The sequence below is a fragment of the Ahaetulla prasina genome, chromosome 7, assembly GCF_028640845.1.
Source record: "Ahaetulla prasina isolate Xishuangbanna chromosome 7, ASM2864084v1, whole genome shotgun sequence".
Lineage (NCBI taxonomy): Eukaryota > Metazoa > Chordata > Lepidosauria > Squamata > Colubridae > Ahaetulla > Ahaetulla prasina.
The window spans coordinates 30,743,725-30,767,329 of NC_080545.1; the positions used below are offsets into that span (position 1 = coordinate 30,743,725).

The window sequence follows — 23,605 nt, forward strand, 5'->3', positions numbered from 1 at the left end:
CCAAGGCCCTTGGGGTTTTTCCCATTCCCTGACTGGGGCCGTTGGGGGTAGAGGTCTGGACTCTTGGCAAGCCTGGCATTTCCCTACCCTCTCAGCAATTCTCTGAATCCATGAGTGGCCACCACAGCTAGCCCCTTCATCCTTACGATCCCTGGGTGACCTCGTGGAGGAGGTCCAATACCTTTCCTTAATTTATCCGGAATTACCACACGATCACCCCATAACAGGCACCCCTTGAGCCGAGAGCTCATCACGCTTTTAACAAATTCCTTAAACGCCGGCGCAGCGGCCACCCTCTTGTACCCAACCGAGTACAGTCCTTAACACAATGTCCCGGTATGATGCCCGAGCCACTCCTTAGATGTGACTGGGCCAGAGTCCAAAGAGTCAATCAGCAGGACAGGCGTCCCGGGTGGGGTCTTGATCGCCTCTGGTAGTGGGCATCTGCTTAACGCGTCCGCATGCCCCACTTCTTTTCCTGGTCGATGCTGCAGCTTGCGAATAAGCGGCTAAGAAAATAGTCCATCGAGTCAATCGTGGCGAAAGTGCCACAGGCGTTGGCGGTCGCCTGCCAGTATTCCTAACAGCGGTCTGTGGTCAGTCACAATTTCAAAATCCGCCCAAATACATATTCGTGGAATTTCTTCACCCTGACACAATTGCTAGCGCTTCTTTATCTAACTGACTATAGTTCCTTTCTGGGAGGACATTGTTCTAGAGTAGAAGGCTATAGGGGCTTCTGTGCCGCTTTGAAGTCTGTGGCTGAGCACAGCCCCACCCCAAGGGGAGGCATCGCAAACCAGCACTAGGGGCAATGAGTTATGATATTGGATGAGCAGGCTATCACTTGAGAGCAGGTTTTTACTGCTTCAAAAGCCCTACTTTCCGACTTTCCCAAGACCAAACAGTATTTTTCCTAGAAGTTTATGCAGCGGTTCAGCAACGGTCGCTTTGTTTTTAAAAACGTAAAATTCACTAACCCCAGGAATGCCTGCAGCTCTGCTTTGTTTTTGGGCGCTGGAGCCTTTCTGATTGCCTTGACTTTGCTCTCAGTGGGTGAATTCTTCTTGTCTATCGGTAGCCCAAGAATTCGACGGACTCGACCCTATGTGGCATTTGTTTGCTTTTACCTTTAGTCCGCTGCCGGAAAATGCCCAGAACCTTTCTTAATCGCTCCCCAGTTCCTCTGTTTCCGCTGATATTAAGACATCATCAAGTAGGGAACTACCCTGGGAGCCCTTGCAGGAGTCGTTCCATTAAGTTTTGGAACAACCCTGGTGCCACACTCACCCCAAATTGTAGTCGGTGCATCTGAAGGCACCCTGTGAGTTACAATCGTTTGGGCTTCGGCTGTGTTGGCGCTCACGGGCAGTTGTTGGTAGGCTTGGGCCAAGTCTAACTTTGCAAAGACTGCCCTTGCCCCAAAGAGTGCAGTGTTGCACCACGGAACCGGTAAGCGCTTTTCTGTAAGGCTTTGTTTAGCCGCCCTTGTAGTCAGAGCAAATTCTAATTGACCCATCTGGTTTTATGGGTGTGACGATTGCCTCCCACTTTGGATCGACTGGTACCAAAATTCCCTGATTTATGAGCTTATCTAGCTCCTTGTCAATTTTTGGCTTAAGGGCAAAAGGGACTCTCCTCGCCTTTAGCCTAATGGGAGCTACCTGGGGGTCTAAGTTGAAGGAAATAGGGGTCCCCTTGTACTTGCCCAGGCAGTCCTTGAAGACATCTTCGAACTCGCTCAAGAGTATGTCTTTCAGGTTGCAGTCACTTCTGTAGATGCGGTCACTCCCATGCCCAGTGCGCGAAACCAGTCTAGTCCAGCAACCAGGCAGAGTCCCTCGACGATTGTGATGGGCAGGGTCTTCTTGTGAGGTCCACTGACTCGGACGGAGGTGGTCCTCGAACAGGGATGCGATTTCCCTGGTAGTCGTGGACCCACAACCGCTTGGGATTGCAGGTGGCGCTCGACTGAAGGCAGCGACTTCGCCAAAGTGTCCCAGGACATGATGGTGATGGCTGACCCGGTGTCCACTTCGAGTCGGCACCTTACTCCTCTATTTTAGGTTTGGTGAAGATCTTCTTCTCCACTGAGCTGAGGCGCGCCTATAACTACAGTCGTTTGGTTGGTCGCGCCTTTCTTATTTGAGCCAATCGCGGTCGCCTTTCCGGTCCGCGCCTGATTGGTCGATTTGAATTTTCGGCGGAGGTTGGGAGCTCGACAGACTTGAGCTAGGTGCCCTTCTTCCACACCGCCGACATGTTGCGCCTTAAACTTGCAGCGTTGGCGCTGGTGTTGACCTCCGCAGCTTCCGCATTCGCTCGGTCCCTTTGTCGCGCTTCGGCAGACCCTTCCTCATCCTCACCGTCACAAGCTATAGAACTGCATACCTTGGCTCAAATATACCTTGTATTCTGAGATGGTATGGTAATGTGAAAAACACTCACAGAACTATAATATGTAAGTCAACAATATCCATCCAAGTCTGATTGACTGCTTTTCCATGAAATGAACATGAAACCTCAATGCTAATTTTACTCCAAATGTCTCCTTAATCTGAAGTTCAAAGGAGATGACCCTTTTAGTGGTGGCTTCTTACTTCACTAAGTGATAGCAACCAGCTGATCTAAGCTGATCTCTAAAAGCTAAGTAAAATCAGAACTTGTTAGAACTTGGATGGGAAACTACTATGGAATGCTAGGATGATAGCCAAGATTAGTAAAAATATTCTGAGAAAAAATGGCAAAATCAATTCCATATTGCAGCCAAGAACACTATATTAATGTATTTGTGAAGTCAGCAAGAACTGAACTCTACTGAAAGTAGACTTTTTGTTTTTTAACCTCAGTTAAGATGTCTGCCACCTGGTCTGTTCATTAATGTTTTTTGGTACAAAAGACATTTCTGTTTTCCATATCTTTTAACATCACTTCTATATTAATATTTTATTAATACTGATTTGATAATATTTACATTGTGACATAGCAGTCCATTTTGTGATCAGTCTATTTTCATTAGGTAAAAGCTTTGCATATGTGATACACTTCTCTTTTAGCCCTGAGAGTCACTTATAGCTCTCCCAAACAATGAGGCACACCCAAACTAGAAATGGGGAGAAAATAAGACAATATTTGTGTTGCAATAAAGCAATGTATTATCTGTTGTGCTGTGATATGTTCAGTCCTTGGAAAGCAAGGGATCCTCTTCAGTCAGCTGTACTGGAAGGCAAGTCCCAGAAAAACCCTTGTGCAAAAAGGATGAATGCCTGTCAGACTGTGAGCATCAAACTATTGACTCATATATTACACTGTTGTATCTCCTACAGAGATAGTGAGCTCTTAATATTCCCCATCAGACCACTCTCGAGACTACAAATGATTTTTTTCAGATTCTCCTTCTGGCAGATAAGATCCTAAGATGACACATACTGTAGTTAATTTTGCATTTGCAGCCTGTAGAATTCATTCTTGTTAATGGGAAATTCATTTTAGATTGGGCTTGGATTATACTTTGTCAAGCAGAGTACTGCACATAGACTGCTTTTACCTACCTTTATTGTTAACTTAGTTTGGTCCTTCTGTTCATTGAATAAAATTGTCCTATATTTTGCATGTTGCACAAATGGTTAATTTATGGTTCAGTTTGTTGCACAAATGGTTAATTTATGGTTCAGTTTGTTGCACAAATGGTTAATTTATGGTTCAGTTTGTTGCACAAATGGTTAATTTATGGTTCAGTTTGTTGCACAAATGGTTAATTTATGGTTCAGTTTGTTGCACAAACTGAAAAATGGATTGCATAAATCATGTTTCACTATGTGCCTTTTTTACAAACACAGCCAATTCCTTGGGAACTCACCTAACTAAATTTGATAGGAATTTCTTCTACAGGCTCAGCATGTGAGACTGTAACTTGTATCATCCCTATCTGATGTAATCCAGATTTTAATAAAAGATGCAGATTCATCATCCATATTCTATACAAACCTACCAAGTGTTAGCATGATCTAAAAAGATCCTATTTAAATAATACATTGATGAATTTATTGACATAGAAAATTTTCTCCTCATCTGTAGATGATATGCCTTTGATCATTTCTGTCACAAAAACAAGTTAATTTAACTTCAAACATTTGGATCATACAGTAGAAGCAAATTTTCTAGGGGTAGGATTTAGCTAAAGTCCTGCTGGTTTGTCTAGCCTTTTAATGTTATTTTTAGATAGATTAGAAAATGGCTTTCTCTGAAATAAAAAAATATTTTTTTAACAGAGTAACAGAGTTGGAAGGGACCTTGCAGGTCATCTAGTCCACCCCCCTGCCCAAGCAGGAGACCCTACATCTGGCCTCTACCTAGGATCGAAGTCACAACCTCCTGTCTTCTCACAGAAAGGGAAAAGAACATTTTTGAAATCTTAGTAATGAGCGAAGAAATGGAAGCTTCATTTGTATTATAATAGTTGTGGTGCTCTAAGCAATAATGTGAAAGCCTCATTGGAGTAACCCAGGCTGAAGCCCACCCTCAGTCATAGAGGTTTAGTCGATGATGTTATGTCAGTCACTGTCTCTCAATCCAACCTGCCTCAAAGGTTTGTTATGAGAAAAAATGAGAGAAAGGTCGCATTGTGACTTTGGCCCCTGAATAAAAGCCAGTATTTAATCACACAAAGAACAATAAATAATACATTGATGAATTTATTGACATAGAAAATTTTCTCCTCATCTGTAGATGATATGCCTTTGATCATTTCTGTCACAAAAACAAGTTAATTTAACTTCAAACATTTGGATCATACAGTAGAAGCAAATTTTCTAGGGGTAGGATTTAGCTAAAGTCCTGCTGGTTTGTCTAGTCTTTTAATGTTATTTTTAGATAGATTAGAAAATGGCTTTCTCTGAAATAAAAATATTAAAACCTTAAAAACTAAACTAACAATATGACTTCTTCCCAAAATATAACAGTTATTAAAAACTGCATGTGTTTGAGTGAAACATTATTGGATTTCTAATAACATGATAATATAATAATAACTTATTCATCTTCTGTGCAATAACTGATGTACAAAAAGTCTGAAATATTTTTCTATTAAATAACTATTAGTTTAAGATCTACTGAAATATTTTTCTATTAAATAAGTATTAGTTTAAGATCTACTGAAATATTTTTCTATTAAATAAGTATTAGTTTAAGATCTACTGAAATATTTTTCTATTAAATAAGTATTAGTTTAAGATCTACTGAAATATTTTTCTATTAAATAACTATTAGTTTAAGATCTACTGAAATATTTTAAAAAATATTTTTTTAACAGAGTAACAGAGTTGGAAGGGACCTTGCAGGTCATCTAGTCCACCCCCCTGCCCAAGCAGGAGACCCTACATCTGGCCTCTACCTAGGATCAAAGTCACAACCTCCTGTCTTCTCACTGAAAGGGAAAAGAACATTTTTGAAATCTTAGTAATGAGCGAAGAAATGGAAGCTTCATTTGTATTATAATAGTTGTGGTGCTCTAAGCAATAATGTGAAAGCCTCACTGGAGTAACCCAGGCTGATGTCCACCCTCAGTCATAGAGGTTTAGTCGATGATGTTATGTCAGTCACTGTCTCTCAACCCAACCTGCCTCAAAGGTTTGTTATGAGAAAAAATGAGAGAAAGGTCGCATTGTGACTTTAGCCCCCGAATAAAAGCCAGTATTTAATCACACAAAGAACAATAAATAATAATACATAGGTCCTAGTATTTCTGTTATGTAATTATTTGTAGAAATCCACAACAAGCTATAGAACTGCATACCTTGGTTCAAATATACCTTGTATTCTGAGATGGTATGGTAATGTGAAAAACACTCACAGAACTATAATATGTAAGTCAACAATATCCATCCAAGTCTGATTGACTGCTTTTCCATGAAATGAACATGAAACCTCAATGCTAATTTTACTCCAAATGTCTCCTTAATCTGAAGTTCAAAGGAGATGACCCTTTTAGTGGTGGCTTCTTACTTCACTAAGTGATAGCAACCAGCTGATCTAAGCTGATCTCTAAAAGCTAAGTAAAATCAGAACTTGTTAGAACTTGGATGGGAAACTACTATGGAATGCTAGGATGATAGCCAAGATTAGTAAAAATATTCTGAGAAAAAATGGCAAAATCAATTCCATATTGCAGCCAAGAACACTATATTAATGTATTTGTGAAGTCAGCAAGAACTGAACTCTACTGAAAGTAGACTTTTTGTTTTTTAACCTCAGTTAAGATGTCTGCCACCTGGTCTGTTCATTAATGTTTTTTGGTACAAAAGACATTTCTGTTTTCCATATCTTTTAACATCACTTCTATATTAATATTTTATTAATACTGATTTGATAATATTTACATTGTGACATAGCAGTCCATTTTGTGATCAGTCTATTTTCATTAGGTAAAAGCTTTGCATATGTGATACACTTCTCTTTTAGCCCTGGAGAGTCACTTATAGCTCTCCCAAACAATGAGGCACACTCCAAACTAGAAATGGGGAGAAAATAAGACAATATTTGTGTTGCAATAAAGCAATGTATTATCTGTTGTGCTGTGATATGTTCAGTCCTTGGAAAGCAAGGGATCCTCTTCAGTCAGCTGTACTGGAAGGCAAGTCCCAGAAAAACCCTTGTGCAAAAAGGATGAATGCCTGTCAGACTGTGAGCATCAAACTATTGACTCATATATTACACTGTTGTATCTCCTACAGAGATAAGGGGAGTGAGCTCTTAATATTCCCCATCAGACCACTCTCGAGACTACAAATGATTTTTTTCAGATTCTCCTTCTGGCAGATAAGATCCTAAGATGACACATACTGTAGTTAATTTTGCATTTGCAGCCTGTAGAATTCATTCTTGTTAATGGGAAATTCATTTTAGATTGGGCTTGGATTATACTTTGTCAAGCAGAGTACTGCACATAGACTGCTTTTACCTTCCTTTATTGTTAACTTAGTTTGGTCCTTCTGTTCATTGAATAAAATTGTCCTATATTTTATATTATTGTTTTTATTCTGATATATTCAGTTAGTCTGTGACATACAATGTAGTATTCACAAAGACATTGTGCTTTGTAAGGCATAGTTAAATTTAATGTTTTTCAGTATCACATCTAGATTAAAATTTAGTCCTGGACCTGAATGATATTGCCCAAATTCCAAATTTTCCAAGGGAAAGCCAGTAATTCTAAAATCAGGAGTTTCTACTGAAAGTGAATGTTCTGGTTTGTGTAGTGACTTTGCCAAGCGATTTAGCAGCCTTTGTGCTTCTTGCCTTTGTGGAATTTTTCTCTATAAACGCACACCACACTAATTCCTAAGGCCCAGTTTATTATTAACAACCAAGTGAATTGTTTGTTACTATGGCTGTTCAGGCCACCTCCAGTTCAGTGGCAGTGAGGAAACATGTAGAACTTATGGCTGCTTAAATGGGTTTAGTGACAATACCTCTAAGTTGATTACATTGATATTCCATGGCACTGCCTGTTTCTATTATTATTATTATTATTATTATTATTATTATTATTATTATTATTATTATTATTATTATTATTATTATTATTTAGCATATTCTGAACACAAGTGTCAAAACTCTTTTTTTTTCTTGAGAATCCACTACCTTGGCCTTAAGCAGCAACATTCTCTGGTCCAGCCCTGGGGGTTGGAGAGTAAGTAAGCTTCCTCATATTATTTCCAAAATCAGCTGTTTTGTTACAATCTTCTTTACATAGCTTGGCACTTTGGATGCTAAGATTCTTGAGGGCCAACCAATTTGATTCAAGCATATAGAAAAATCTGTTTTAATCACCTTGAAAAAGAAAAGAAACTCTCAGAAAAGAAAATGACAGACCGGATCACTAAATCCTCGTGTATCTGTTTGTATATCTAGCTGAATATTAAGTATCTACATATACCCTAACATGGTACAAATATGTCCTATGAACATCTTCTGTCTGTCACATCGTCATGACTTGGCCTCAACCCAAGACAGGCTTCAATAAAGTAGTGTCTTCCCCTGCCCTTTCCACACCCACCCATCTACCAAGATTTACAAGGTATATAAAATGTCTTCTGTTGGCAAAGTAGAATGCTCAATCCTGCATGGGATCAGAGACACTTTCTGGATGTTTCAGAGTTCTGTAAGCATGGCCCCTTTAGTCTCTGGTCAGTTTCATCTACCATCATTCTGAAGAGTTGGACAGTGAAACCATGTATGATCTGTACAGGCGAGATAGCTATATTTTTTTCTAGCTCAAATCTTTTCTTTCTATTCCTCAAACATTTCTACTCTAGCTCCATGTAAGCAGTTCCCTGCTATAAACACTCATCCATTCATGTAGGCAACCTTTTGGAAAAGCATCTTTGGATAACCAGCAGCTGGTAAATTTATGGGGTGGTCTACAAGGGAAACACTAGACTAGATCTCTCAATGGCTTAACCAGATTTTCTAAGGTTTAACACTATGGTCCATCCTTCTTTATCATGAAGCTGAAATAGTATAATCATGGAATCATTATGTTCCAAACAGAAAATGGAGGGCTCTGAATGGCAACACTTGTTGTCTGTATAAGGAAAGGGAAGGGAAGGGAAGGGGAAGGCTAAGTAAAAGTGATGTTTCTGATTTCCATGATATTAAGTTAAAAATGTTTTTAAGTGTTAAGTACAACAAAAGAGGGTGTAAGAAGGAAAACATAGGTCAAGAAGGAACCTAGAGTTGAGGAACCATTTACTTAGACCCAAATGGTTTCTACTGTGGTGGCTGACCTGCGAATGGTGGTTCATCAGCTTATGAAAGGGAAGAAAAGATAGTGGGATAAACAAGTCCCTCGGTTTATGATAGGCTGCACACACATAATCAGGACAGCAGCCGTTGGCACCCAGGGGTTCTGAATGGATGCACCAGGACACCGACTGGCAAGTGTTATGTTAGCATTGTTTTGCAGCCACTTAACCATGCCAGCCCCGCAGTCTTTTTTTTCATAGCTGCTTTTTAAATCCCTCAGCTCCAGGCGGCATGTAATATAAACCCACAACATCCGACATGGGGATAATATCATCTGACATCCAAGAGGCCATTTCAAATGAAAGCAATAGTGAAAAACCCCAGGACGGAAAATACACATCAACGGCTCCACCTCCCGGGCTGCAGCTCGGATCTCGGGGCCGGAGGGAGGCGCTCTGCGCTGGGGCCGAAGGAGTTAAGCGGCAGCGGAGTGTGCCGCTGCTGTTGCTACTGCGGGGGTGGCTGTTCGCTCGGTTCGGCGCCGTTCTCCTCTGCCCGGAGTCGGGGCTCGCTTTGCCAGTGGGAAAATGGCGACGGAGGGAACGAGAGGGGAGCCCGGCTCCAGCGGTCGTGAGGATTCAACTGCAGCGGTAGGCGAAGAAGCGCACGGCGCTGCGGTGAAGCGAGCCCGCGTCCTTCTTCCCGGTCGGCCGAGCCCGACCGAAGTGCCGAGGCAGAGCAGGCTTGGAAGAGACGGGAGGCGGTGTCCGGAGCCTTGACGCCCGGCATGCGGGGTTGGGGAGGCAGAGCGCAGGGAGCGAGGGAAGGCGCGCGGGGCCCAGAAGGGGCTGAGGGAAACAGCGCGCTGGCTTAGCTTGCTTCGTCCCCGGAGGGCGTTCTGCCCCCTGCGCTTTGGGGAGGGGAAGCCTCGGAGAACGCAGAGCGGGGGTTCCGCAGTCGCAGGACTGAGCCCGCCCTCCCTGGCTTCGATCTCAGCAGGATAGAGGATGGGCGCGAGACCCTGCTCAGAGCCCATCCCGGGCGCTGCAACATGCGTGGGGAAGAGCTCGTGCGCTTGGGGAAATATGGGCGGGGACCAGAGACCCCCATCCAATGACCCTGCTTCGGGTGTCTTTCGATCTAAGGGCGGCCGGTGAGGGTCTCCTCAGAAGAAGAGGTTAGCCGTTAGGCTGTTAGACCTGGAGCGGTTTCTCCCAGGCGGCTCCCCATTGTTTCTCGGCTGCTCTCTAGTCGGTCTGCCAACGCGACTTCGTACTTTCCAGTGGGACGGTGCAGTGGACCTCCACAACCTGCCGTGCCCCCGGGGTGGAAGGGTTATCGGAGTGTCTCAAGGAGCTGACGCTACAGTCCTTTCTAGGATCGATCGCCCTGCGTCCGCTTTCCATTCCAGTTGCCTTTCCCGCCCGTCAAGCTTGGGGTATTGTGCGTAGATTTTGGAGCGCGGCGTTGCCTTTCCATTCCTAGCTTTCTCGAATGAGGATCGCTCCAAGTTGGAAAGGATGTGCTTAATAGGACAGAGGGCGCTTACTGAAGACAGGCGGGGAATCAGCCTGCTCGGGCTGCCTCTTCTTTCCCCCATATAACGTCAGGCACATTTCAAAGTGGCAGAGCTGGAATGATCTATCTTTTTCATATCTTTGCTCCAGGCTTTCTCTCACGCGAATACAACCTCTTTCAAAATCCCCCCAAATACAGATAATTTTAGGCTTTGTCACTTCATCAAATATTCAACTTGGCAGTCTTTCCCACCTAATACCCCTTCTCCCACACCCAATGTTATAGGCATGCCTTTAATAATTCTACAATTCTTCAGTCAATTTCTAGTTCACTTGTTTAGCTGATTTAATCTGGTGGTGATTCTATGGAACTGCAGAGAAAAATCCATGCTTTGATTATTCCCCTGAAAGCTATAAATCAAAACCTTCTTGTCAGCTGAGCAGCATGTGTTGCTTGTCCATAAGTTGCAAAAGGTATTTCTCACTAGCACTCGTTGAGGGAAAGTAGCAGAAAATGAGGTTTTATTCCTCCATTAAGATTGTTCTTTGGAATTATTATTGCATTTGCTCCAGTTAGTTCTTCTCTTTTCAGTAATTACAGCAAAAATAAAAACAAAATAACTCCAGAGCAGCCTTTCGAAGTCTAGTTCTCTTCAGATGTGTTGGAGAGCAGATTCCCAGATTCCTGTGTGGTCTGGAAATCTAGCTCAAGACATTTGGGGGAGAGGGGGGGAGAAAGTTGAAGAAATCTGATGAGAAGATGGTTATAGAACTTGACCTTTAGACAAAATCTCTAGGGCAATGAGATGATCAAGAAACAGTGAAAAAGAAAAGTAGGTCACACCACTGTTTCCTGCGCAAAGCACAGGAACATCAGGATGTGTGTAGATTCATTCGTACTAAAGACATGAATTTGAGAAACTAAATTGGAATTTGGAACCCACAATACTGATTGTTTTGAAAAATAATTTCTGGGGACGATGTAAAAGAAATCCCAGTTTTAAGTTTTTTTAATACAATTCACTTTATTTATTAGTTTTACAGTACATATATTTTGATTAAAATCATTTAAATTATTTGAAATAGTGCTGATCTGCTGAATAGATTATGGGATGGCAATAGAGTTACCAGCTGAACTGATTGTTCCTGTCTAAAGTGAGGCAAGCTTCATAAAATAAACATTCAAGTACTGTATTTAGGAAAAGAGAAAAATGCCATTCAAACCCATGATCCATCTAGTCCAGTCCACCTGAGCTATCACTGCTTTTTGTCTGCAGGATTAGGTTTCACATAGAACTATTTCTTTCTGAGTCTTACATGGAAATGCTGGTAATTTAACTTGGGATCAAAGTGTCCTATAATTAAACTAAGGTCTCTTTCCATATTGCAGAATGATTTAAACATATATGTAGATGACATTAGCAATGCACTATGAAAGTAGAAACATACTTTATATACAGAAAGTCAAGGTACGGAAATAGATTTCTACATGTACAAGGACATTTTCCTGCCCCTGCACCCACCCACATCCTCCCAATATAAGTCTTCTGATCTGTTCTGGAGAGGCTTACCATCCTCTGGAGCCAAAGAATGGGGAATTTATCAGCAGTCAGGTATCATTAGAACCCATCCCTGGAAAGCTATTTATAAGTAGTTCCCCTACTAAAAGGTTGCTGCTTTAAGGTTGATCAAGGAAGACTTTTCATTCTTATAACTAGTGCCTTTAAATTAACATAAAAAGAGAACCAGCTCCAGTCATAATGGCATTTTTTTAAAAAACTGGGGTGGGGGAGCACACATCTTGGACTAAGCCTCATTGCTAGGAGTGGAACTTTTATCTCATTAAATGTGCATAAGATTGGGCTATAAAGCAGTTACTGGTGTTTTATAATGAAGAAAAACTGATTATTAATATGTAGAGTTTGCATTGTTGTCCAGGTCTCAAATTAATTTGCAATTTAGCAGTTATTTTTCCACCATTGGGTTTTCAACTGAACTGAAATTTGGCTTGGTTTTTACTGACTCCAAAATCTAGCAATATCATGTTATAAACAGAGAACAGCAATTGTTGGACAGCACCCTTCTTTTGTTATTAATATTTTGGGATAAGAATGCCGTTTTGAATTTGTCAGCCCTCAATATTTTATTCTGACTACTGCTTCAGAACATATTAATAAAGGAAAAACAAAACAGAGTCCAGTAAGTTTTAGCAACAGTGTTGGCAGGCTTTTGTTGGAAAAATGTATAGAATATTATGAAAAAATAACTCTGCCTTTGAATGTCAGCAGGAAATTTATGACTGGGAGAGGAGTGAAGAGGAAAGCTTTTTAATAGACATTTTTGGGAATGAAGCCAAAATTCTTCCCAATCTATGTTTTCCTGAACTAAGCAAAGCTTAGTTGGGGGTGGGTGGGAGGGGGATTGCAAACCTTAGTATCTGCTTTGTTACCATGGTAATACTGACAAGCGAAAAAGATGAAAGCATGATTCACCCCTCACACCTACAGGAAGTTCTAAGACACCTTCTCAGAGAAGCATCTCTAGAAACTCTTCTTAAAGGGTTGATGTCCCCATGACATTCAGATAGGCACAGGTTCACATTCCGTCTTCTGAAAACGAACACAGGTTGGATACTTTCCTGGTGCCTTTTTACAAGACATTAGGAAATCTGTAGCAGAGCAGACCATAAAGAGATACAGTAGTAATTGGATTTCCTACAAGACAGATTCTGATTTTTACATGAGATCAGGAACCTTTGGTGTTTCAGAGGTTTCAGCATCCAGAACATCCATTGGTCCTTGGCCATGCTGGTTGGCACTGATAGGATTACCTTCATGTGATCCATGAAGACCCATTTCCTGAGTAACAGCAGTGCTAATTATTGCTCCATTGCATAGGAAGGTTCTTGACTTAGGCTAATTTCACATGACCTCCATGTGAAATTTGTCTCAAAAAATGTGCATGCATATGTAGTGATGGTACTATGTAGTACAGATTTTTCAATAAGCTTCTTTCTATTTTATATTAATATAATAATCTTCCTGAAGCTACTCATGAGCTATAGCTCAAGGATTGTTTCAGTCATTATATAACATAACAGAGCTGCTGCTTTCTATAGTCATCGTCATTGTCAATTGATGCTAATTAGTTTACAGTAAATTAATTCACTATTAAGTTAATGCAGGTGCTTCTGGATTTTAACTTTTTGGAGACATACAGATCTGTGAACTGCATTTTTCCCCCAAATCTCTTGGGGATCCTTATTTTACAGACTCACATGTGGTGCCTTCTCATGGATCTGATTGTATTGCAGTAAATTCTAGACATATTCTAGAATCCCAGGATATGGAGGTTTTTATGTAGAAAGGTAAGAAGGGGATTTCTGGTCCTATATGCTGTGTCTCCTGGTGGTCAGTCTCATGCCCTTAGAGACTTTTAAGAATTAGCAAGGAAATGATAGTACTCTGGCTGACATGTTCAAATGGTGGCACACAACCATCTAGATTACAATCAATTATTGTATTTCCTGTATAATTGGTCTGATTCCCTTTGAAACTAGTTTTAGGGGCAACATCACATATGAAGGCAGCAATTTCCAACAAATTCTTGCTTCACAAGGAGCAGAGATCAAGTTTTTAAGGCAATACTTCTCAACCTTGGCAACTTCAAGATAAGTGGACTTCAATTCCTAGAATTCCCCAGCCAGCATGGTAAGTAGAGAATTCTGAGAATTGACCATGCAAGGTAATGTTGCCGAAGCTGAGAAACATTACTACAAGGATATTGAACTGAGAAAATATACATACATACATACATACATATATTGACATATGCTATCTTGCAGTTGCCCTTTGTAAAAAAATGTGAACAAGCTTTTTTTCATGGCACTTGTACACTTTGCTTCACTAGGGAACTCTTGATAAGGTTTCATGGTTTATTTAAACACAATTGGTTGCACATGTGAATCTTGCAATAATATGCATACAATCCCTAATCATGGGCCACATAGGAACCAGCAGAGAGTAGTCAATGTTCTTCAGAAGAAAGCAAGACTTTTCATTCTTTTTAAAATAAAATGACAAAAATATTGTGATCTTATTGCCTCCTCCATCAGTGCTGTCACACATTTATATTAGGTTTACAGTTATAGACTTTGTATATAATACATCTTGGTTTTTATGAAAGATGGCCTTGACATTTTGGTAGTATATTAACAGTGTATTTGAAGCATCTTGCAGACTTGGAATGTAGCTGACATCTATTCATTATAAAGTTGCACCATGGAAAAGCAGATGTGCTATTTGATTTTACTCTTGCTTTGAAACACCTAATTAGGTCAACTAGCAATAAGGGCTTTATATGTAGTTTGTAAGCTTGCACTGAACAGAATTGCATTAGCAAGACTTTGGTAGAAGGCTTATGGTTAAGTATCTTATTTATGATTTATTTTAATACTTGTAAATAACTACCTAAAGCAGGGGTCTCCAACCTTAGCAACTTTAAGTCTTGTGGACTTCAACTCCCAGAGTTCCTCAGCCAGCAAAGACAAGATACATTCGTCAAGAATCATAAGGTGCAACACTTAATGATAGTCATAGGGTACAAATAAGCAATCAAATCATACTAGGAAACAATATCAATATAAATTGTAAGGATACAAGCAACAAAGTTACAGTCATACAGTCATAAGTGGGAGGAGATGGGTGATAGGAACAATGAGAAGACTAATAGTAATAGTAAGGTAAAGGTTCCCCTCGCATATATATACTAGTCATTCCCGACTCTGGGGGCAGTGCTCATCTCCATTTAAAGCCAAAGATCCAGCACTGTCTGAAGACGTCTCCGTGGTCATGTGGACGGCATGACTAAATGCCAAAAGCGCATGGAACGCTGTTACCTTCCCACCAAAGGTAGTCCCTATTTTTCTACTTGCATTTTTTACGTGCTTTTGAACTGCTAGGTTGGCAGAAGCTGGGACAAGTAACGGGAGCTCACCCCGTTACACACCACTAGGGATTCGAACCACTGAACTGCTGACCATCTTTTACAGTAATAGTAATGCAGCCTTAGTGAATAATTTGACACTGTTGAGGGAATTATTTATTTAGCAGAGTGATGGCGTTCGGGGAAAAAATGTTCTTGTGTCTAGTTGTTTTGGTGTGTAGTGCTCTATTGCATCGTATAATGTAGAATGCACTGAAATGCATTTGGGGCTACAACTAATGGTTGCATATGCATATACCTGGGTTCAGCTATCACAAACTGCAGATGGGAAACATCAGCATCTATCAAAATACATGAGTTTGATAGACCTGTGATTTGACTGAGTGCACAGTGTCTTTTTTGATGTTCTTAAAAGGACTGCGGTACAGGAGGGAAACTCCTCCTTTCTACTTAATTGTGAATATAACAAGATAGCACAAAGCTGTTAACAGCCAATCTCAAGTGTTCTCAAGTGACCTTGAGAATGTACCTGTTTAATATTATTCATGCTATAGTTTATCAATGTAAATAAAACCAGCCGAAGTCTGAATGTCTAACTGAGCATTTTCATCAGATTTTTCTTCTAAAACCTACTGGATTCTCAAATTTCTTATGAAGACCTTGCTGTACTAAATGTTTAATATATTTAGGAGTTTCTAGGCAGGCTGATTCTGGCACAGATGTTATCCTTGTGTTACATTGGCAAAGTGCTTGCTGCAAACATACTTTGATTCCCCCCCTACCCAGCACTAGGGAGCTTTTAATGATGTTCAAGAGCAGGAACAGACCTTCCCATAGGAAATAAAAGCTATTATAAATGCACCTACTTTCATTTTCAAGAACTTTATCTACCACCCATTCTGACAATTTCAAATCAGGTTTTTTATTTTGCCACTTTTGAGGTCTTGGAAATGATTTGTCAAAGAACTTGGTGGAGAGCACTAGGAAAAAATAATATCCCCCCAAAAATAAATTTGAATGAAGAAGAAATGGAGAACTTTAGTTATACTTTTGTTCCCTTTAAGCAACTGATATCTACTGTTCTGAAATTCAGAGTAACAGAATAGACTTTGAAGAGGATTTTCAATAATCTTGCCCTATTCTAAATAATAACAAGAGGGAAGCAAAGAAAATAGGAAAGCTCTCTTTGCTGACATGCAGTTGTCTGAATTCTGTAGCCCAAATGTGGTAGCTATAAGTATGTAGTTTATTCTCCTGGCTATGCAGACTCTTTGCCCATCTGAAATGGCTATGTTGATGCAGATTTATAATGTGCAATCTGTCATTAATGTAGCATATTAAAGGAGTTGACCCAGACCTCTACATAGTAAACTCTAGATTGCTGCGTAAAGAAAACTCATGTTACCCTCCATGTACATGCATGATTGCAATAAACTCCTTTAAGCTAAAGTTGCTACTGAGCAAACATGAATAAAATGCAGGGTTAAAGATTATCAAAGATTATCATAATCTGCCATCTCAGTTATAACCCCTATCCAATATCAATAGCATAGGCAGGACTTAATTGTCAGGTGAGTGCAGATATATTGTCATAAATTGCTGATGCATTTGTGTATCTCTGTAAGGTTGGCAGTGGAGTCACCAGGAGACATCTGCTTATTAATGAATATATATATATATATATATATGCAAGCCTTGGCATATTCGGGTCTTTTCCTGTGTAAGGTTGAGAGTATCTTGGCAACATTTCAACGAGGTCCCATTTGTCATCTTCAGGCTGGTGCTTACAGCTTTATGCTTCTGCGAGCAAAGTGTGGTCGGAGCTGCCGTCTCTCTATAAATACTGGTGGGGAGGTGGGGAGTGCTGGCTTTGTTGCTGTAAGCGGGTTGGTTGGCTGTGTTGTTACATCTTGATTGGTTGATGGAGTTGATGTTTGCAGATTAGTCGGCTGTTTTGTAGCATCCTGTGTGGGTGTGGTCCTAGCTGTTTGCCCATTAGTCTTAACAATCTGGGTAATGGGCTGTGCTGCAACATCCTGAGCTCTAGTGCTGTGACAACCTGAGTACTGTGCTGCAACATCCTGGGCAGATGGCTGTGATGCAGCACCCGGACTCTGGCCTGGCTCCGAGTCTGAGGTCCTGTCATGTATTCATGGTGTGTGTCAGCTTGCTTTGCATGGGGATCGGAGGGGGGTGCAGCAGCTGGTGATGCCGCTGTGGTCTGGCTTCTGGATGGTGGTTGTATTTCGTCTATGGGATGGGTTTGGGTTTGAATCTGGTGAGGGTGATTGGTGGTGGCGTCATGTGTTATCCTGGGTCCGTGTCAATTTTCGTGGCTGGGACTCGTTTGTTGACTATGGCTAGTTCCCAGATGTCTGGTAGGCAGGAGGTATCGTCACATTTATTCATGTTGTGGGAGTGTTTCTCTATTTCAATGGCTTCCATAATTATTCTCTTGTTGTGATGTTCAGTTTTGGAGATTAATTTGGTTCCTTCAGAATAAATTTCATGTCCTGTTGCTTTAAGGTGCTGGAAAAGGGAGGAAGTTTTTTTCTTCTTTTCTAACTACATTCTTGTGTTCTGCGATGCGTGCATTTATTCTCCTATTAGTTTGTCCAATGTATGTGGCTGGGCAGATTTTGCATGGTATTTCATAGACTCCTTGGTTTTCTAGATGGATCTTGTCTTTGGGGTTTCTTAAGATGTTGGCTATTTTTTGGTCAGTGCAGAAGGCTGTCTTGATATTGTGTTCATGAAGAATTTTGCTGATTTTATCTGTGGTGCCTTTGATGTAAGGGAGGAGGGTGATGCCGTGGTCCTGTTCTGTGTCTCCGTTCTTGGGGGGTGTCTCCCTTTGGATTAGGTTGATAATTGTATTTCTTTGGAATCCGTTAGAGATTAATACATTTGTGAGAGAGTGTAATTCAGTTTTCAGGTGGTCTTTGTCGGCTAGGCGTTTGGTTCTGGAGATGAGAGTCTTGGCAACAGAGTTGATCTGTGCGGGGTGGTGATGTGATTTTGTGTTTAAGTAGCCCACTTACAGCAACAAAGCCAGCACTCCCCACCTCCCCACCAGTATTTATAGAGAGACGGCAGCTCTGACCATGCTTTGCTCGCAGAAGCATGAAGCCGTAAGCACCAGCCTGAAGATGACGAGTGGGACCTTGTTGAAACATCGCCAAGATACTCTCAACCTTACATGGGAAAAGACCCGAATACGCCAAGACTTGCATACCTATACCCGTGAAAATCTACGAAAACAAATTATTTATTTATTTATATATATGTGTGTGTTTGTGTGGTGTGTGTGTGTATGTGTAGGTCTTTGGTTATTCGGGTTTTCTCCCGCGTAAAATTGGAAGTGTCTTGGTGACGTTTCAACGAAGTCTCATTCGTCATCTTCAGGCTTCAGCTTCGTGCTTCTGCTCCCAGAAGCACGAAGCTGAAGCCTGAAGATGACGAATGTGACTTTGTCGAAACGTCGCCAAGACACTTCCAATTTTACGCGGGAGAAACATACAAACACCCGCCAAAACCTCAGATATATATGTACATATATATATATATATATATATATATATATATATGTTCATATATATGTACATATATATGTGTGTGTATATATATATATATATATATATATATATATATATAAACATATATATATGTTTTCTGAGGAGAAAACCCGAATAACCAAAGACCTACATATATATATATTTATATATATATGTTTTCTGAGGTTTTCGCGGGTGTTTGTATGTAGGTCTTTGGTTATTCGGGTTTTCTCCCGCGTAAAATTGGAAATGTCTTGGCAACGTTTCGACGAAGTCTCATTCGTCATCTTCAGGCTTCAGCTTCTGCTCCCAGAAGCACGAAGCCTGAAGCCTGAAGATGACGAATGAGACTTTGTCAACGTCGCCAAGACACTTCCAATTTTACGCGGAGAAACATACAAACACCCGCGAAAACCTCAGATATATATGTACATATATATATACATATATATATATATATGTACATATATATGTACATATATATGTGTGTGTATATATATATATATATATATATATATATATATATAAACATATATATATGCTTTCTGAGGACGTTTCGACGAAGTCTCATTCGTCATCTTCAGGCTTCAGCTTCGTGCTTCTGGGAGCAATGTGTGATCGCAGCTGTTTCTTCCTTTTAACTGCTAGTGGGGGTTTGAACTGATTGGGTGGGAGCTTGGCTGTGCTCAATTTAGTTTGTGTTGCAGGGGGATTTGAGCTGGTGAGCTGCATAGCTGTTGTTTGGCTTTGTGGTGGTGCTACATCTTCATAGTGAGTGTCAGTCTGCTGCATGTATGGATTGGAGGGGTTTGAAATGGCTAATGTTGCAGCTGCGGTCTGGCTTCTGGTCCTTGGTCGTGCTTCATGATCAGTGTGGGTTTGGGTCTGCTTTCTGGGTGGATGTGCGGTGGTGACATCCTGTGTGGACCTCGTGATTTTTCTGAATTGAATATACTATATCACATAAAATGATGTAACAACTAAAAATATTCTGTAATAGTACAGAAAAAAGTACATAATAGGCCTATATAATATATTTTTTATCGAAGGTTGAAATATCTCCAATATTATAATAGCTGCAGGAATCACACAAATCACACAAAAGCTAATATGAAGAGAGAGAAAAGGTTAAGGTATACTGAAAGAAAAGGAGAAAATGCATGCCCCTGCAAAGAGGAGGCCAGAGAACCTGTGTATTTGTTGATACAGCTGCCTTGGCTCAGAATAAGGCAACCTAGGGCCCTCCAGATGTTGTAGATTGCAAGTCTGATCACTTGAATTGCTAATACAGTAAAATTCTGGGTAGGTTTGTTTTGATGTCAATACTCTGCATTCAACAAAATTTACTCCTGACTAAGTACATTTAAGTTTCTAGACATTAACTTAGTCCTTGGAATCAAAAAGCTTGTGAAATTGTGCAAATGATGAAATAATTCAATCTACATTTTTAGTGCAAATCAGCTTTAAATTATCCATCAACTTTTCCATTTGGTAAATGTTTCAATTGAGTTTAAATGTTTCATTTCATATAAGTTGCAATGAAGATCGAAGTTAAAAGATCAAAGTGTATTTAGAAATTTACTTTTTCAAATGAATGTTTTAAAATACGTAAATAATGTGAATGCCTTTATTTTCCTTCCAGAATTTTAGAAAATTTGTAGAGTCCATCTTTCTGAAGCACTATGTATTTTTAAGGATCTGTTTTCAATTATTTCATCACCAACTCCCACACAGCTAAACAATTTTGCTTTTAGGTAGGAATAACATTCCAATCTAAGCTAATAGCTCATTACAGTGCAAAGATGTTAGACAAATATCTTTCCCCTCCCCTCAAGTGATTAAACACTGGGTTTCCTTCTACTCTTCTAAAAGTCACAAATATTGAATGCATCACTTAATAATCTTGGATGATTGTGATATTTTTATATAATCACCATCTTTACCCTAGAAATTGTTAGCTTTCTCCCAGCCTCTGTTCTCACACTTTCTGCATGATCAGCTGAGGAAGGGCTGATGATGATGCCATGAAATCTAGCAGACTTTTGTAATGCAGAAGTATGTGGGATGCAGATATATCATGATCCAGTAATTTCAGAAACTGTGATGTTTGACCCAGTGTGGTTGATGGTAAGTGTGCTGCCAAAATTACTAGTAAGAGGATCTGATTGATTGGGGATTCTGGGAGTTGAAATCCACATATCTTAAAGTTGCAAAGGTTAATTGGCAAATGTGTTATAGGAACAAGGCCAATAAGACTTACCGGTACTTCTAGCTACACATTGTGAGACTATATTGTTTATGGAGACTATCTATCTATCTATCTATCTATCTATCTATCTATCTATCTATCTATCTATCTATCTATCTATCTATCTATCTATCTATCTATCTATCTATCTATCTATCTATCTATCTATCTATCTACACACACACACACACACACACACACACACACACACACACACACACACACACACACACACACACACACACACATACACACACACACACACACACACACACACACACACACACACACACACACACACACACACACACACACACACGCACGCACTCTCACACCACCACCCAGCACAGATCAACTCCGTAGCCAAGACACTCATCTCCAGAACAAAATGCTTAGCTGATGAACAACACCTAAAACCCGAATAACCAAAGACCTACATACAAACACCCACAAAAACCTCAGAAAACATATATATATGTTTTCGGGGGAAAACCCGAACAACCAAAGACCTATATACAAACACCCGTGAAAACCTCAGATATATATGTACATATATATATATATATATATATGTACATATATATGTACATATATATGTGTGTATATATATATATATACATATACATATACATATACATATATATATATATATATATATATATATGTTTTCTGAGGTTTTCGCGGGTGTTTGTATGTAGGTCTTTGGTTATTCGGGTTTTCTCCCGCGTAAAATTGGAAGTGTCTTGGCGACGTTTCAACGAAGTCTCATTCGTCATCTTCAGGCTTCAGCTTCGTGCTTCTGGGAGCAATGTGTGATCGCAGCTGTTTCTTCCTTTTAACTGCTAGTGGGGGTTTGAACTGATTGGGTGGGAGCTTGGCTGTGCTCAATTTAGTCTGTGTTGCAGGGGGATTTGAGCTGGTGAGCTGCATAGCTGTTGTTTGGCTTTGTGGTGGTGCTACATCTTCATAGTGAGTGTCAGTCTGCTGCATGTATGGATTGGAGGGGTTTGAAATGGCTAATGTTGCAGCTGCGGTCTGGCTTCTGGTCCTTGGTCGTGCTTCATGATCAGTGTGGGTTTGGGTCTACTTTCTGGGTGGATGTGCGGTGGTGACATCCTGTGTGGACCTCGTGATTTTTCTGAATTGAATATACTATATCACATAAAATGATGTAACAACTAAAAATATTCTGTAATAGTACAGAAAAAAGTACATAATAAGCCTATATAATATATTTTTTATCGAAGGTTGAAATATCTCCAATATTATAATAGCTGCAGGAATCACACAAATCACACAAAAGCTAATATGAAGAGAGAGAAAAGGTTAAGGTATACTGAAAGAAAAGGAGAGAAAATGCATGTCCCTGCAAAGAGGAGGCCAGAGAACCTGTGTATTTGTTGATACAGCTGCCTTGGCTCAGAATAAGGCAACCTAGGGCCCTCCAGATGTTGTAGATTGCAAGTCTGATCACTTGAATTGCTAATACAGTAAAATTCTGGGTAGGTTTGTTTTGATGTCAATACCTCTGCATTCAACAAAATTTACTCCTGACTAAGTACATTTAAGTTTCTAGACATTAACTTAGTCCTTGGAATCAAAAAGCTTGTGAAATTGTGCAAATGATGAAATAATTCAATCTACATTTTTAGTGCAAATCAGCTTTAAATTATCCATCAACTTTTCCATTTGGTAAATGTTTCAATTGAGTTTAAATGTTTCATTTCATATAAGTTGCAATGAAGATCGAAGTTAAAAGATCAAAGTGTATTTAGAAATTTACTTTTTCAAATGAATGTTTTAAAATACGTAAATAATGTGAATGCCTTTATTTTCCTTCCAGAATTTTAGAAAATTTGTAGAGTCCATCTTTCTGAAGCACTATGTATTTTTAAGGATCTGTTTTCAATTATTTCATCACCAACTCCCACACAGCTAAACAATTTTGCTTTTAGGTAGGAATAACATTCCAATCTAAGCTAATAGCTCATTACAGTGCAAAGATGTTAGACAAATATCTTTTCCCTCCCCTCAAGTGATTAAACACTGGGTTTCCTTCTACTCTTCTAAAAGTCACAAATATTGAATGCATCACTTAATAATCTTGGATGATTGTGATATTTTTATATAATCACCATCTTTACCCTAGAAATTGTTAGCTTTCTCCCAGCCTCTGTTCTCACACTTTCTGCATGATCAGCTGAGAAAGGGCTGATGATGATGCCATGAAATCTAGCAGACTTTTGTAATGCAGAAGTATGTGGGATGCAGATATATCATGATCCAGTAATTTCAGAAACTGTGATGTTTGACCCAGTGTGGTTGATGGTAAGTGTGCTGCCAAAATTACTAGTAAGAGGATCTGATTGATTGGGGATTCTGGGAGTTGAAATCCACATATCTTAAAGTTGCAAAGGTTAATTGGCAAATGTGTTATAGGAACAAGGCCAATAAGACTTACCGGTACTTCTGGCTACACATTGTGAGACTATATTGTTTATGGAGACTATCTATCTATCTATCTATCTATCTATCTATCTATCTATCTATCTATCTATCTATCTATCTATCTATCTCCCTCCTTCCCTCCCTCCCTC

The 23,605-nt window shown here is 39.9% G+C and overlaps 1 protein-coding gene across 1 annotated transcript in view; it reads left to right on the plus strand.

Moving 5' to 3' along the window:
• Window positions 1-9,083: 9,083 nt before the first annotated feature.
• CTTNBP2 (cortactin binding protein 2) overlaps window positions 9,084-23,605 on the plus strand; it is a 122,440-nt gene continuing 107,918 nt past the window's right edge. Inside the window, exon 1 of the mRNA XM_058190212.1 lies at window positions 9,084-9,395. Within this exon, the coding sequence (XP_058046195.1) occupies window positions 9,333-9,395 (63 nt within the window). The 5' untranslated portion in view covers window positions 9,084-9,332. The remainder of the gene's footprint in view (window positions 9,396-23,605) is intronic.